Source organism: Leucopleurus acutus (assembly GCF_964270905.1).
Source record: "Leucopleurus acutus genome assembly, chromosome: 3".
Lineage (NCBI taxonomy): Eukaryota > Metazoa > Chordata > Mammalia > Artiodactyla > Delphinidae > Leucopleurus > Leucopleurus acutus.
The window spans coordinates 114,314,458-114,331,069 of NC_139145.1; the positions used below are offsets into that span (position 1 = coordinate 114,314,458).

The window sequence follows — 16,612 nt, forward strand, 5'->3', positions numbered from 1 at the left end:
GCTAGAGATGGGAGTTAAGTTTTTCTAGTTACTGGTGTTGGTCCTGAAAGCAGACTGAAATAACATTAAATTGCTCTAACTGGTGAGTTACATCAAAGGCTTCATTCTCAGGAAAGCACAGAGTAGACAGAAAGTTAATGCAAAATGAGAGCTAGACCAAGCTCATAGCACCTGCCTATACCTGTTTACAGAATGAATGAAACACCACTATTAAAAAGGATTCAGGGGCTTTTAATCTAGTTTCTATAAATCACCAACATAATTGATTCAGGAAAATGATATTAGCCATCACTTCAGACTTACTTTGGAACCGATCAAAGTGACCAGAAAGAACCTAGTCTGGTATTCTCCTGAGCTTCAGAATTGCAGAATGCGATAGAAACACTTCTTTGCAATTTAAGCAAATGGAGTGGACCTGCCAAATTTCTGGAAGGACTAAAAGGACAGGTCTCTTTAGGCTTATGAATCTGCTTACTTGAGGGCTTGCTTTGTTTTGAAAATTTAACAAATAACTATGAACCTTGTTCGGGCAAGGTACTGTGTGCTAAGCACCACCAGGCAGAGAGCCCCGATTCAGATTTGACAACCCTGCCCTGAGAAAATCATCTTAAAGCTGTGTGAGTCTAAAACCATGCCTTGCTGCAGAACAAGTAATTGCTGTAGTTGTTCCATTCCAGTTTAATTCCATTCTAGCCTTCGGCCTGTACCAGAAACCGTTTTCTCTCGCAGATAATGAGCTAAAGGGCAGGAAGGCAGGGGCATGGAACCAGGTCTTCATGAGCTCACCATTCTTAGACCAAAGTTCAGAGTAAAAGCAAGATGTACATCTGTGACTTCAAGGGGTATCCTCAAGGGGTATCCTTCAAGGGCTATCCTTATGTATCCTCATAGCAGCCTGTCATAAGGGCTCAGGACACAAACAATAACTGTGTCTGACGCCACACAGAAATAATAGGTTATGGCAGCCACTGGACAGGACTCCTGTCCCTTACTGTGCATCTGTATGCTCTAACCAAGTTCTGATGCCATCGCAGTCATTGCTTTTTAACCCTTGGCAATAATTTTCATTTAAAAAAAAGCAACTCCCTCCATCAGGCAAATAATTTAAAACCCAATTTTTTTTCTTAAATTTATCATCACAAGATTCACTCTACTTCTTCTTCTATACAAGATAGAGAACCCATGTTACAACACTAATTTTACACTCTCACTCTCCTCGCAGACAAGTCATAAGCTTAGAGGATTCTCTAAGCACGTCCATCATCTTTACTGCCTGACTGCGCCTTCACTGGGGGGCGGTGGAGGGCGGGATATTCCTAGGTCGCTCTGATAACAGAAGTCATGAGCGAAAACGTGACCTCTCTTGGCCAGAAGAAAGTCACCTGACAGTGTTTACTTCATCAGTCTGAATGCTACAGAAGACCAAAAAAAAAACCAGCACATGCACACACACAAAACGGCAAACCACTAAAAGCCGCTTAAACACTGATTTGTTAAGCAGAGCAGAGATGAAATTTCTCTAGCAGAGAAAGAGGAGAAAGGTAATGTGGGCCTTCTAAACCTTCAGTCCATCCAGCCAGGCTTCAGTTGGGATAAATGGAATATCAAAATCAGGCTAGTCTAGACAAAAACTGCATGGCTGTTTAAAAACCACTGCATAGGAGGAATGTGTTAGAAGGAAATAGATTAAAAACAATTAGACAATCGTTGACCCGCAGGTATTTTTCTATTAAATTTCTATCAAGCGCCTCAGTCTAAAAATCTAATATACCTGGACCATTACTGCTACCAGCAAGTCTTATTTATTTTTTGCCTGCGTTTGTGCTTAAAGTTTTGTGATGGGGCTGGGCTTCTCAATGAACTCCAAGAAGGCAGAGATGTGTGCTTTGGAGTCTGTGGATTTTTTAAACCTGTGTGCTGATTCAACAATGTTACATTAATTGTGTAAGGGTTTTTGTATAGTTATCAAACATCTGTGGTGTAATGATCTTTGTTAAACATGTATTCTGTAAAGTGCCATTGTCTTTTTTATGTGTAGCATATTTAAAAAATATATATGTATATTATACATACACAAGTCTGTGTGAAAGATGTGCAATAACAAAGGTGTATGTATGTTTTGTTTTTTGGAAACTGGACAGGAGTCAGAACAGAGATTGTTTCTGTTTTGGCAAAGGAGAGTTAAACATTTTGCCTTCATGGCCTAGTCATTAACCCATAACAATTCTAATGCTACACAAACCTATGTGAAGAAAAGACTGGTATGAAATCATTTTTTTCCTGGGTCTAAATTAAAATAATCACTAGATTTATGTGAAAGTTAAGCCAGCAAGACAGGCCCAGTTAATGCTAGTCTTTCATGTGAAATGTGAAGCTGCCACGTTGCCTTTTCTGTTTGTGTGATAACTAGTAGCTGGTACATAATCACTAAGGAGCTATTTCTTAACATGCTTTGATAGACCACGTTAATGCTAGACCACTATTTAAGGGCTAATCTCACACCGTCTTAGCCATAAGGGTCTGCTTAGAACAGACCTCTCTGTGCAATAACATGTGGCCACTGGAAATCCCTGGCCTGCGTTTGTATTTGGGCAGCAATGACTCCCAAGGGCCAAAAGAAATAAAAGCACGACTGGGATTTCTTCTGAGACTGTGGTGAAACTCCTTCCAAGACTGGGGGGTCATGAGGTGCTTTGGAGGAACTCAGCACCACTTGATATGCAACAGCCACTTGAGCCAAATATAAAATTGTATTACCGCTGACGGACTCCATGTGAGCCTTTGAATTTCTGCTTATTCTATTATATTGTAAACTAATACATTATTTGTCTAGCATTGATTAGGTTCCTGTGCGTATGTATTTTCACAACATCCTCCCCTACCCTCCCCAGATATGAATTAAACCAGATTTTGCAAACTCATTCTGATTCAAGTCTCAGTATATTGGTTTCAATATGATGTGTATCATTTCATCAAGAAGATATCTACCAATCAAATTTGAAAGACTAACTTATATGTAATAGTGATGACAGGAAAGAAGATACTCAGGTATTTTAACTATGCCACTCACTAGTAACATATATACACCTGCCTTAGGTTAGCTTTAACTTCAAGATAAGTATATGTTTCTTTCTTGGAGAAGCACTGATGTTATATTATAAATAGGGAGGAATAAAACCCTCTCAAATACTATACAGATATCTTAATTTTAAAGTAAAGAAATATGGAAATGCTTCAAAGTATTTAAAAAGCCTTTATAAACAATGTAAAGAAATGTGTATAACAAGGGAAAAGTCAACAGAAGGACACATTCACCCCTTCCAACAAAAATACCAAAGTTAAAAGCCAGTCATGGAGCAGTTCACATCCACATTTCCTGAACGTAATCCTGCCCATAAAAAACCTCATCTAGAAGCAGAGTTCTAATTTAGAAACTCAAAGAAGACACTAACAGCCCTTTTCATAAACTCTTACTCTGTATCGCGTGAAGCACTTAGTGATAGAATATACAAAAATAGCTATTTTCCTGATCTAGGGCCTGTGACAGCTGAAACTACTTGTATGCTTTGGCTTCTAAACATACCTGACACATGCCTGATTTCTAATAGGAATCAAAATTAAAACTGACAAAATTACCCAAATCAATAAAGGCAAAATTCTTCCATATTATGATCTAAATAATCCAAGCAAAATTGGACATTTTCAGTTGCTTTTTCAGCTCTTGTTACATCTTCCTCAAAAGTTAATCCACAGGAGAAAGGACCCTGGCTTTAAACTGCGGCACAGGCTGGGTAACCTTCACCTGTGCTTCCCGTTTCATCATTAGCAATTTTGCTACCGGATCAACTTTCCATGACTGATCTTCCTGGAACACACCGCATTCAACGTACTCCTAGCTCGCCTTAAAGTCTTTGCCTAACATAGTAAGAGTCTTGACTATTCTGGGCATTTCCTTTAAATGGGTTATTTCGGTAGCTTCCAATAATTCAGTACCTTTTTAGACTCTCAAACACTAAAGGATAAGAGCATCAAAGCAAACTTTCAGCCTACTCTCCAAAGCAGCAAGAACCAATAACTCTTGATTTCAGGGCCCTATCTGGTTGCTTAGTCACTGGGCTGGGGCCATCCACTGCTGCCCCTGCTATCTTCTTCCTTACAGCTTCCTCCTCACCCTGGAGAGCTCTGCAAGATAACTCTTTAAGACATGAACAGCTCATTTTGCTTAGATACACAGGATGTAAATAAAAGCATAAATGAATAAGAGGAAGTAGTAAAACCACACGGAAAAGAAAAATCAATCAAATAACTTTTAGTAGCTCTTTGGCTTTTTATAGCCAAATATCCTGAAAAACCTAATACCTGTGCAAGCAGTCCACCAAGTGCCTGTGTTTGGGAGAAACCACTAAAATTTATTCTCAAGAGAAGGAAGCCTGAATTAAGGCAGGAGATAGTGAAGACAATGAGATGAAGTGAGTGAGGCAGAAAGAAGGGGCAGCTTGGGGACTGACTGGAAGCAGTGGGGGGAGGAGGGGAAAGAGTCTAGGGCGACTCCCAGGCATGTGGTTTGGGCACTAGGCAGAAAGCGGTGCCATCACCTACGTCAGGAATCCATCGGGGACAGAGACAGTGAAGGTGTTAAGCTTCAGCTCAGGCTGCCAGCGGCGAAGTCCTGTGTGCAGCTAGGAATATACCATGGACCAGAGAAGACCAGCTTGGAGATACAGATCTGGGAGTCTTCAACACACATGGACAGACAATAAGAATTTTTAACCATTATGCACTTTTCATGGGCAGGTACTGGGCTAAGCACTTCTTTTAATTCATTTATTCATCAAAACCCTATGAGTAGAAACGATTATTATCCTCATTTTACAGATACATTAACTATCACCCAAGCAACTTAACTGAGGTGAAGTAATCTGCCCCACATTAAAAAGCTAGTAAGCCAAAGCTCAAATACAGGTTTGACACCAAAGTCTACATTCTCAAACAGCTGTAGTTTCTTTCTACCAAGAATGTACCGGGTGAGAAGGCAATATTAACACAAACCCCCAGGGGACACCAACATCTCTGCATAGTAAACTCTTAGAATAACCTCCAAGTTCAACTCCAAAAACACCGCACCGTAAGATGACAACTGATGAAAACACTGCTCCCTTTCAGAGAAAAACCTGGTAATTTTTCATACTTTTCAAGATGACAACATATGTACCAATTTGCTCAATCCTGAAAACAGAAACTAAAAATTCATCAAGTATATGACAGTGGTAAAAAAATGACAGTTTTGTTTTCTTATTATAAATAATCTCTTAACAACGAGGTCCTACTGTACAGCACAGGGAACTATATTTAACATCCTGGGATAAACCATAATGGAAAAGAAGATAAAAAAGAATGGAGGGCTTCCCTGGTGGTGCAGTGGTTGAGAGTCCGCCTGCCGATGCAGGGGACATGGGTTCGTGCCCCAGTCCGGGAAGATCCCACATGCCGCGGAGCGGCTGGGCCCGTGAGCCATGGCCGCTGAGCCTACGTGTCCGGAGCCTGTGCTCCGCAACGGGAGAGGCCACGACAGTGAGAGGCCCGTGTACCGCAAAAAAAAAAAAAGAATGTGTATGTGTGTATAACTGAGTCACTGCTGCACAGCAGAAATTAACACATTGTAAATCAACTATACTTAAATAAAAAAATAAATTATAAAATAAATTAATAAATAATCTCTCATCCAGGATAAGCAGCTATTATGATTACATAAGAGGCCTATTTTCTTCATAGCCAATCTAATAATTAAATAAGGATTTGTTTTCAACTAAAGTTTCTCCAAACACACACACAAATGCCAAAGACCATTTAGTAAGTTAGCACTGCTGTGAAGAGCAGGCAGCAGGTACTTACCCACACGTGTGGAGCTAGGCCTTGGTCTGGAGATTTCAAAAATAAGCGTTGTAATTTTTTTCTTGATTACTGTATATTTTTCTAGGGTCCACTGTCCCTAAAGGATGGATATGAATTACTGGAAATGTGGAAGGATGAAAAAGAAATAGAGAATTGGAGCGAGGTGGCACCACGTGGCAGAAGCAACCCCATGCTTGGCAAGAGTCAGGGGACACTGGTCTAGCTGCCTCTCCCTAGCCCAGCACCACCACTCACTAGTGACTGGGATAATTTCCTATTCCTCTATAAAACTGGGGCCAATAATAGAAACACCACCATAGGTTTGGTGTGAGGATTAAGGAAGTGATGTATGTGAAGCATTTAGTATAGCCTCTGATATACAGTAAGTCCCCAATAAGTATGTTATTATTAGAAGAAAATTAAAAGAATCTTCTGTCCAGACTGATATCACTTGGAGTTGATCTTAAAAATTAAAGAGTTGTTCTAAAAATTGTGAAAAATGACATAACCTGTTGTTAAAACCAATCTAGTTTTAGGACTTCTCTGGCAGTCCAGTTGTTAAGAAACTGCCTTCAAATGGAGGGGATGTGGGTTCGATCCCTGGTCAGGGAACTAAGATCCCACATGCTGTGGGGCAACTAAGCTCACACACTGCAACTACTGAGCCTGCGTGCCACAACTAGAGAGCTCACATGCCACAACTAGAGAAGCCCATGCGCCACAACAATGACCCAGCACAGCCAAAACAAAAAAACAAAAAAAACACAGTCTAGTTTTTTCCTAGAGAGGCTCAATGGATTGGCTACCTGAGGGCACCGATTTTTTCCATCCTGTACTAATCATCTTTAGCTTAGTGCTTTCAGGAAGTGGAAGATTTCTCTGTGGATACAAGATACATGGTCGCTCCTATTTAGCCAAACTAAAAAATAAAAATGTAGTGTCAGGTGATCCCATCATCTCTGGGAAACCAGAATGCTCAGAAAACCTCCTGATTATTTGTCAAACTTGTTGATGGCAAAGCCTTTTTAGAAAAGGAACATCCAATCCTGGTAGAGTGTAAATAAAGAGGTCCTGCTCCTGCAAATGGAGGCACAAATTGGTACAATTTTCTGGAGAGCCATCTGGCAATGCACATTAAAGATCTTAAAATATACACTTACGCTTTGACCCAACAACTTGTCCAAGGAAAGAACACAAGCTTGGGCCCCAAATTTAGCAACAATATATCCCTTGATTATATTATATTAATTATTAATTATATTAATTTAATTATATTATTTATAATAAAAAACTGAAATTCAGAACCTAAAGGAATAACAGGACTTTGAAAAATAATATATGATGCATGTATATAAAGGTAGCTGTACAGCTACTAATGTTACAGAAATAATTCATCAATGTGAAAAATTCCACATATTTATATCATCATTGAAAAAAAGATTACAAACCATTGTGTTAGTTAAAATTCTCTAGTAAAAAGTAATAGGAAACCAACTCAAGATAGCTCAAAGAGAAAAGAGTAAGAATTTTACCTGGAGAATGTAATATCCAAATAATGAAATATGGGTGAACAGTCAGGCCTCATACAGGAAATAGAAAGCTGTTAAGATCTTCTATGTCCTTCATCCTACTTGTTTTTGCATGTCCGCTTCATTCTTCACTTTCATTACAGATCAGCTTTCTAGTAACTCTTCTGAAGACTTGGCAGAATATGGCTACCCACATGTCCCAATTCTGGAACAGTGTAATTCCAGACAAATCTACATTCAGAGTAAAAATTTAATGAGCCACGCATGACTCCATTATAGCTAGGTGACATCCAGTACCAACGTGGTCTTCAGGGGCCCAAGGAAATGGGGCTTGTGAGAGCTAGATAAGCCATCCCCAGAGGATCTATTACAAGGATGTAGAAGGAAATCTTATTTCTTAATATTAGAAAAAAATTGTCTTCCTAGGAAATTAATAGAAATATATGAACCAAATCTTAACAGTAGTTATTTATGGGTGTAAAATTATAAGCAACTTTACCTCCTTTTGCTGTAGATATTTTTTATAATTTATGTGAAATGTAATTTTATAAACTAAATAAGTAAATTTTAAAAGTTAAACTATCAGGTCACTATGATATAATGCTAAGTGAGGGAAAAACAGGATAAAAGTTCACATTGTTTATATCCCTTAACTGTATAAAATGTATGTATAGAAAAAAATGGAAAAAATACAATAAACATTAGCAGTGGTATCTCTAGACGATAAAATTACATACTGGCTTTATTTTCTGATTTATCATTTTCCATACTCTTCAATATTTCTACAACAGATATTTTTCCTACTGGAAAAAAAAAATTACTTGGAGGGATATGTATGCCCAGTGGGCTCAGTTTCTGTATAGACTATAATATTGTAGGAACCACTGTCACTGCCAGATTAAAAAGTTATTCGGGGCATCTTTTTTCCTCACCCCCAAGCACCTGAAGAATACTATAAATTGCCAATAGTAACAACTACACACAACCATGATTTATCTTGAGAATCACTGGCCCACAAAATTTTTAAAGAGTTCTGGAGGAACTCTAGGATTACAGCTAAGTGCTAAAAACAAGAGTTTAAAAAATAAAATTTGCAGGCTATGATTCTACAGATTCAACTGTTTAAATGTAGACAGGATAATATTCAGAGTAATCTTATACAAGTATATGAAACACTACTAGGCACAAGAGGATTAACGACTTTCTGTCCCCAGTAGAGCAAAGATAAAATGGGTTTTAGTGGCAGAAGGACTTTAACTACACCATCAGCCATGCCAAGCCCAGAAAGTTATAAGATGAAAAATAAATCAAGATTTGGATAAACTTAAAATTTAACACTTGCTGCATTGTTACATACTGGCTCCCATGTCCCTTGCCATTTGAAAACATGAACAGTGCCAATGAAAATTCTCCAAGTTGAAGGCTTTGTCTTACCAAAACCACAAAGTTAAATTGTAAATATGAAACCTACAGGAAGGGTAAGAACACTAGAGGGGAGCCTTTCCCTATTTTCCTGGAATCTTCAAATCAAAGATATCTATATATCTAGGATAGATTAGTGGCAATGCCTGGCTGGCTTAGAAATTTTCTACAGATTCCTTCCTATCTTTCTATAGACTGTGATAAAACCTTAAAATAAGGTTTAAAAACACCCATCCTTACAGAAAGCATGCTGTTTTGTATAATGTACCCTAAAATTCTAGTAGAAATACTTCACTTTCCATAATATCTAACCATTGAGATACAATCTTTTAGTTTAATAAACAAGTATTAAAAACAACTCTAGTGTTTTAAAACATATTATTCTACTCTAAATAAATTTATACTATGGTACTTGAAAATCTATCGAAGTGTACATTTTAACCATCCTCAATTATTTTTACATTAACCGCTTTCATTTCCCCTCTAAAGTTCTTAACCACATGGAATCAACAAATTCCACTAAACATTTACCTTAAGGATAAAATGGAAGGAGATACAGTGAAATGGTGTGTGATGGCCACTGTCATTCTAATAAGGGAAAGTTGCACAAAAAAATGTAACAAATTCTGTATATAAACAGTCTAAATGTAGATTTTTACCAATAAAGATATAAAATGAGATGCTAATGTCAGTGTTTTCAGAAAAAGATAAAGTAATAACTGTATAAGCATTATAGTACTACAAATGATTTACAGAAACTAAGAAACTTAATTAAACATAAACCCCCTCTAAAATGCAAACCATACATTATCTCAGCATGATTTATAGAAGGACTGTATCCAATGAAAATCCAAACTCACTTTTAGGTAACACCCAGAAAACTGAAAATGCTGTTCCTATTTTAATTTAACATGTATTTCTCAAATAAGATTCACCATGAACATTAGTTTAGACTATATTTTTATATCCTCTTTAGATAGCCAAGTGAAAAATCCAACAATACACAAATTTGTACTTTCATCAGAACATAAAACAACAACAGGTAGTGAGGCTAGAAAACAGAACACAAGTTCAATCAAATCAATACAATACAAGTACAGAGGCATCCATGTTAACCTACAAGGAAAAAATCTGGGCCACAAAACAGGTTTTCTATTTTGAATCTCACTAACTGCTAGACAGTCTGTGTATTTTGACCTTAAAGTGGTCAAAATATTTAATGAGTGAACCTCATGTTCTACTACCTACAAAGGTGAAAGCAACAGAAAAATTGTCATTTTATGTTGCTGAGTTTTTAACTAAGTCTTTTATAATACTTATTTTGTTTAGTAGCACGTGACAGAATTATACACAAATTATTTTTTAAAAATTAAATGTGGTTATTTCTATATACCTTAGGCCCTCAGCATAATTTCTGCCTCTGAAGTGCTAATACAGTATTTAAAACTATACAAACATCCAGTAAACAGCATTTTATTTTATGACATTCTGTGTTAATACAATAAATATACAAAACTTCCAAACCACTGAAAACATGCAACATTAGAGGGACAGATGGAGGGCATTTATACAGAACCATGACAGTCACCGTAATGGCAGCGCAATATTACTCGTTGACAAAATATACAAACATCCCTAGATAAATAATCCAAGTCCCAAATTAAAAACCACTGAGCAATGATTTTCCAGTGTTCAAACTTTAGTTTGAAATAAAATAGCCAAAACTTAATATTACCAACTGAAAAGTGACATGGATCCTTACAATGTGAAGACCATTTCACGATTGCGATACTGGGTGATGCTAATATTAAATATAAAACACTAACAAGTGCCAATCTTCTACTGAGTGCAAATGTGACTATTTACTAATAATTATCGTTAAGAGAATAGAGATTATAAGAATTAAAAACCCCTCTACCTTATTAAACTGTTAAGCAGTGCCATCATTTTAATGCACGTTTATGTTTTTAAAAAAACTTTTTTCTCTTATCAGTTTGTATTAACCCAAATAACTGGAATTTAAAACAACATTTCCCCCATCGAAACACAAAAAGGTTCAGTTGGTTGTAATTATCCTTTGCTATTTAGCAATAGAGGATTTCTACAGAGTAGAGAGAAGCATTCCTAATTCTTGAAGGAAAGTATCTCAGTATTTTTCAAAAGTCTCTATGACAAAGTTTTCATTTTGCAGTTTAAAGAAAAACAAAAGGAACTTGAGAGATGAATTAATGACAGACATACCTACTTTTGCTGTATTTTGTGGTTAATGTTTTGACTGTTTGTAAAATCCACACTCAGCAAAGCATACTGATGAGACAGATTTTCAGTAAGATTATAGACTCTAAAGATCTTGAACTGGCTTATTTGGTTGAGAAAGTAAGTAGAGATTATCACTGATCAGAAATATTCATAAAAACAGCTTTAAATTCATACTCTGAATCCTACTTTCATCAGAATAAAAGAAATATCTTCCAAGTATATTACTTCAACAAAGTCCCAAATAAATCAAATGTAAACACCATCTGGATGGATCCGTGTTATATCTAGTATCACACAAAGCTTCTTTCATAAATAGTGAGAACTCACCATCCCACCCCCAGCATGAAACTCATTTTAACTCCAGATTTGGGGGGAAGAATAAAAGTGATTTAACCATTTACACCCAGCCAATTTTTTAGTCTCAAATAATATAATCTAATAGAGTACCCTTACTTTTCAAAATCAAGTTGAATACTTATTATTCTGCAGTCTTTTAGGTTAGCTAATGACTTCCAAAACAACAGTATTGTGACTTTACCAATGTCTTTAAGTCATTTAATCAGTTATTAAAAATGACTCAAAGTTTCAACCCAAGTATACTATAAGAATGAAGTTCTGTGCTGCATAGTAATAATTTTAACATGATTCTATCCATAAGTAATGCATTCAACTGTATCTGTATTTTCTTGCTCGATGCAAGTTAAATGTTTTATTTTTTCTGTTGCTACAAATTTTAATGTATTCAGTCTGTCTCAAAAATTCAAAGACTGAGGTGCGTTAGGGATTCAAGTATATGTGAAGTGCCAGGGTCTTTTTACTTTTAATGCCAACTAGACATGAGAAAAGAAAAACTTCTCAAATACTGTTATGTTCTTTTTGGACATGGAGTTAGCCTAGATTTTAATACCTCTGTTAAAAATGACACACACATACCCCAGAAAAGAGCTGCCAGACACAATCTCAGTTCAATTAAAAAGAGTAGCCACAAGAATATACCAAAGTTTCCATACAGTAATATTTTACTATGATATGAATACTGAAAATTAAAAACAAAAAGGTATTATCAGCACTACATTCTATTCCATCACTTATCTACCTTTTCTTTTGGATAATGCACTGCATATTATATTATATCCTCGTATTGCACCCCAGTGAATTTTTATGTAGAAGAAAGTATTACAGAAAATCATTTCTATGATTCTATAAACAACTCCCCAAACCTGCAACCATAAGCAGTGCATAACCCAAAATACTAATTCTTTTAAGAAACATGGTGACCATGCAAGAGCAGAGCTTGGTTATCAAAATATCAACTACTCTAAGAAAATAAAAAGATAAAATTTACATTATCTACCATGAAGTGTACACAGGCTCTTCACTGGTGACTGAAACTGCTAAAAAGCAAGCCGATTTAAAAATCCCTAAGTCTCTGATGTCCTATTTCTTTCAATATAAATAAGGAAAAGGAATGAAGCATTGCTTTACTGCTCCAATGTGTAATCCTTACGTTTGACTCCTGAAAGAATGACTGCAGCAAGTACTAAGTGCATTTTTAATCATAAGTGCCATGTTAATTTCAGCATGTCACCACTGAAATAATTCGCTGAACGTTCATCCCCCAAAAAATATGGAGAATATTTATTTCACATGTAATTTTTTTTTTTTTTTGCAAGGGGCACTGAAATATTAAGAAACTATCAGGTAAATAATAAGACAAGGAAGTTTTTCTGGTTTTAGCCCATGCACAAGTGATTAGGAAATATACGTGCTGTGTGTACTGTGTTTTGAACAAAAAAAATATTTATAGAATACAGTAACTGGAGAAAAAAGTACAGTCAGAAGGTAACAATGTATTGTTTGAAGACTCTAAATTTGGTTACCCTTGAAAGCATTCTGAGCTGCACTAGTTGCTGCGGTTGAAGCTGCATTTGCAGCTGCAGTCTGGACAGTTTTGTTGGACATCACACCTGTTGCAAACTCTTGTTGGGCCTTCTCAAAACTAGCACCTGTTGTGCGATACAGTCCATGTACCTACGGAGGCACAGAAAAGTGGGAGAAGATGAGTGGTAATCTATGCGTTCATTATCAATAGCTCTTCAATTAATCCCAACATGACTCAGAGATAAAAAGACTAGATTCTAGGCAGGATTCCTAAGGTCAAGAACATCAGCCGCCACAGTGGCACACAACCTTGTATGTAAATATTTTCTAAAAATAGATGTTTCCCTTTTATCTCCAATGCAGAAGAGATAATTATGCCTATGCCAAACCAAAAATAATATAAAAAGCGACTTCTTAACCAAATGCAAAAAGCTATGTTTTCCACTGTACCTAATTAAGACATTACAGCCTTACAAAAGAATGGTTTAAACACAACAGGAGACATTCTGACTTAAATACATTAATTTACTACCCTAGACAATTCCAAAAAAATAATACCTTACCTATTTCTATGTTGGCTACATATACACCCCTGCCCCTATTGTATCAAATGGTATCGTTTTATCATTTAATGTAGCGAGCAGTATGTGTGTCCTTAAAGATAATTCACTCTGAATACTATTTAAGTTTTTGTGTATGGTCAAGGCCTAAAGGATTTAAGAAGAAACACTTCTGAGCGCTATCTGTCCATACTGATTCATCACGCAAATCTTAGATTTTTACGAGCAGGGTTCAAAAATACTCCTTCTGTTAGCATCTCTCTCGAAGATGCATAAACTATGAAGCACATCAATCCATAACATCAGCCACTCCATCTAATACAAATTTGAGAAAGGAAATAACAAGGCACACTAGGACAAATATTGATATTTATTTATTACATACCTACAAACTTGGGGGTATGAAAGATGAGGAGGAAAGATGAGACAGAAAAGTGAACTTGTAATTACACTGCATTGTGATAGGCCTAAATTAGAAGCCTGACTAGAATGTCATCAAAGCAGGTTTGGAGGATGGGGGCAGTACACCCAAGTCAGCCCTTTTCCCAAACCTAAATACATAGGAACTGGTTAATTGTGGAGTTAAGTGTGGAGTGAGGAAAAGTAGGAGTCAAGTACTTTCAAGTCAAGTTTAGATACTGGGAAGTTGTTTCACAAAGACAGAATACAGAGGATACGTTGGTTTGGGGGGAGAGTAGACACTAAGTTCTAAACATTCATCCATTGCACAAATGTTTATTGAATACCTACTCTAAGCCTGCCCCAGCAGACAGGTGAAAATTTGGTTTGGAGGTAGAGAAGAATGGGCGAGAGACATGGACTTGGAAACCAATGGCACATAATGGTAGCTACAACTCTGACATAATGAAACTGTCCACGGAAAGATAACACATAAAGTAGAAAGAGAAGAAAATCAAGTACCGAAGCCTGTTTAGACACCAATATTTAAGAGGTACCCATACAAGAAATGATTAAGAGAGGAATGAGTAAAACCAGGGACCTTTTCACAGATGCCAAGGGAAGAAAGCAGTTAAGGAATGAAGAGCTGTCGGGGAAAATAAGGGGTCAAAGTCCCAAGTTCTTCTGATACACAGTAGCAAAAGCAAATGCCATATTACTATAGATCAAAGTATTAAAGGGTCAGGGAGAGGGACTTCCCTGGTGGTCCAATAGTTAAGACTCCGTGCTCCCAATTCAGGAGTCCGAGGTTCAATCCCTGGTCAGGGAATTAGATCCCGCATGCCACAACTAAAGATCCCACATGCTGCAACTAAAAGATCCTGCATGCTGCAACTAAAAGATCCCACATGCCACAACTAAAGATCTTGCGTGCTGCAACTAAGACCCAGTGCAACCAAATAAATTTTTTTTTTTTTTTTAAAAAGGGTCAGGGAGAGGGACTTCCCTGGTGGCGCAGTGGTTAAGAATCTGCCTGCCAATGCAGGGGACATGGGTTCAAGCCCTGGTCCAGGAAGATTCCACATGCCATGGAGCAGCTAAGCCCATGCGCCGCAACTACTGCGCCTGCTGTGCTCTAGAGCCTGCGAACCACAACTACTGAGCCCGTGTGCCACAACTACTAAAGCCCGTGCGCCTAGAGCCTGTGCTCCACAACAAAGAGAAGACACCGCAATGAGATGCCCACGCACTGCAACGAATAGTCCCCGCTCACCACAACTAGAGAAAGCCCACACGCAGCAATGAAGACCCAACACAGCCAAAAATAAAAAATAAAGTGCAAATTAAAAAAAAAAGAGAAAAAAAGGGTCAGGGAGTAAAAGAGAGCATTGACAAGTACATATACTGGTGAGCTTTAAAATTCTTTTAGTACCACAGCACTACCATAAGTATATTTTTATTCCCTTTCCAAACCAAGTTTTTAAAATAAAAAATTAAAGATACAGATAAATTACTACACCTATGTTTAAGAAATTTATCTCACAATGAGTACGTATGATTAGATCCTACAAATTAAGTGTATTATAGAAATCTAATAAACCTTCTTTACTTACCAGACCTAGCCACAGTGCAAAGTAATTACAGGTTAACTTGTCTGTCTCTCCCCCTTCCCCCACCCCAATTTATGGGCATGCAATTAACAAACATCTGTTCTAATTTATTCCTTCTTTCAAATTTGTATTAAATTGAGTGGCTGATGTTATGTATTCATGAACTTCATGGTTTAATTACTTAAAATGTAATTCATAGCCCCACAGAGCAGAGAGGTAAAATAAAGGTAGGAATAATACATTTCTCAATAGTCTATATCTATATAAACCCAGAGAGCCACCTAGAGGGAAAAGACTGCATATGTATTCAGTGCACAATGCTCAAATACTGCGTTAGATCCACGATATCCACGTGAAACGGGTGATTCTTCATTTCAGTGTCCCAGCAAGATGACGGGCTACTTACAAGGATCAACATCTCAAAAAGCTTACCATTTCCCTGTTATGTTTCAGTGATATCTACTGATATCTATTGATAACACACTCCTTAAGAAATCAGGGAGATAGTTTTAAGGTAAAACAGTGTAATTAAAAAGCAAAAACTAAACAACTTAAACACTTGCTATCTCTTCTACTTATGAGAATTGCACTAACCTACATATTTAGTCCTAGGAGTACCACAGAAAGGACACTAGATTTGGTACCTAGTGATTCCACTACTTTCTGCAGGGCTGGACACCACTCAAAACCTCACGTTTACTTCTCATACAACAAGAATATTTCTTGTCCTGTTTGTCTCAGAGTTTTCCTGAGGATCAAATGAGAATTATGTAAATGTGTTAGACTAATAAAAATTAACTTTAAAATATCTGCAAAAGTGTCACAGCCAAGACACAACTCCAGAAAAGAATCCTGCTTCCTTAATGTATCTTCAAAAATACCTTAGTGTACAATGTGGTTGAATGACACACAAAATATTATGGAAATTAAAAACCATGGTGCTTTATTTAAACAAAATAATCCAAATGTATCGTTTCCATTAATGCTTCCAGAACACCATATCGAGAAATCATGATTTTGGATGGCAGAGTAGGAAGACCCTGAGCTCACCTCCTCCCAC

The 16,612-nt window shown here is 37.0% G+C and overlaps 1 protein-coding gene across 1 annotated transcript in view; it reads right to left on the bottom strand.

Moving 5' to 3' along the window:
* Nucleotides 1–9,815: 9,815 nt before the first annotated feature.
* Nucleotides 9,816–16,612, bottom strand: part of SCAMP1 (secretory carrier membrane protein 1) — a 100,417-nt gene continuing 93,620 nt past the window's right edge. Inside the window, exon 9 of the mRNA XM_082835234.1 lies at nt 9,816–13,133. Coding sequence (XP_082691360.1) covers nt 12,969–13,133 — 165 coding nt within the window. The 3' untranslated portion in view covers nt 9,816–12,968. The remainder of the gene's footprint in view (nt 13,134–16,612) is intronic.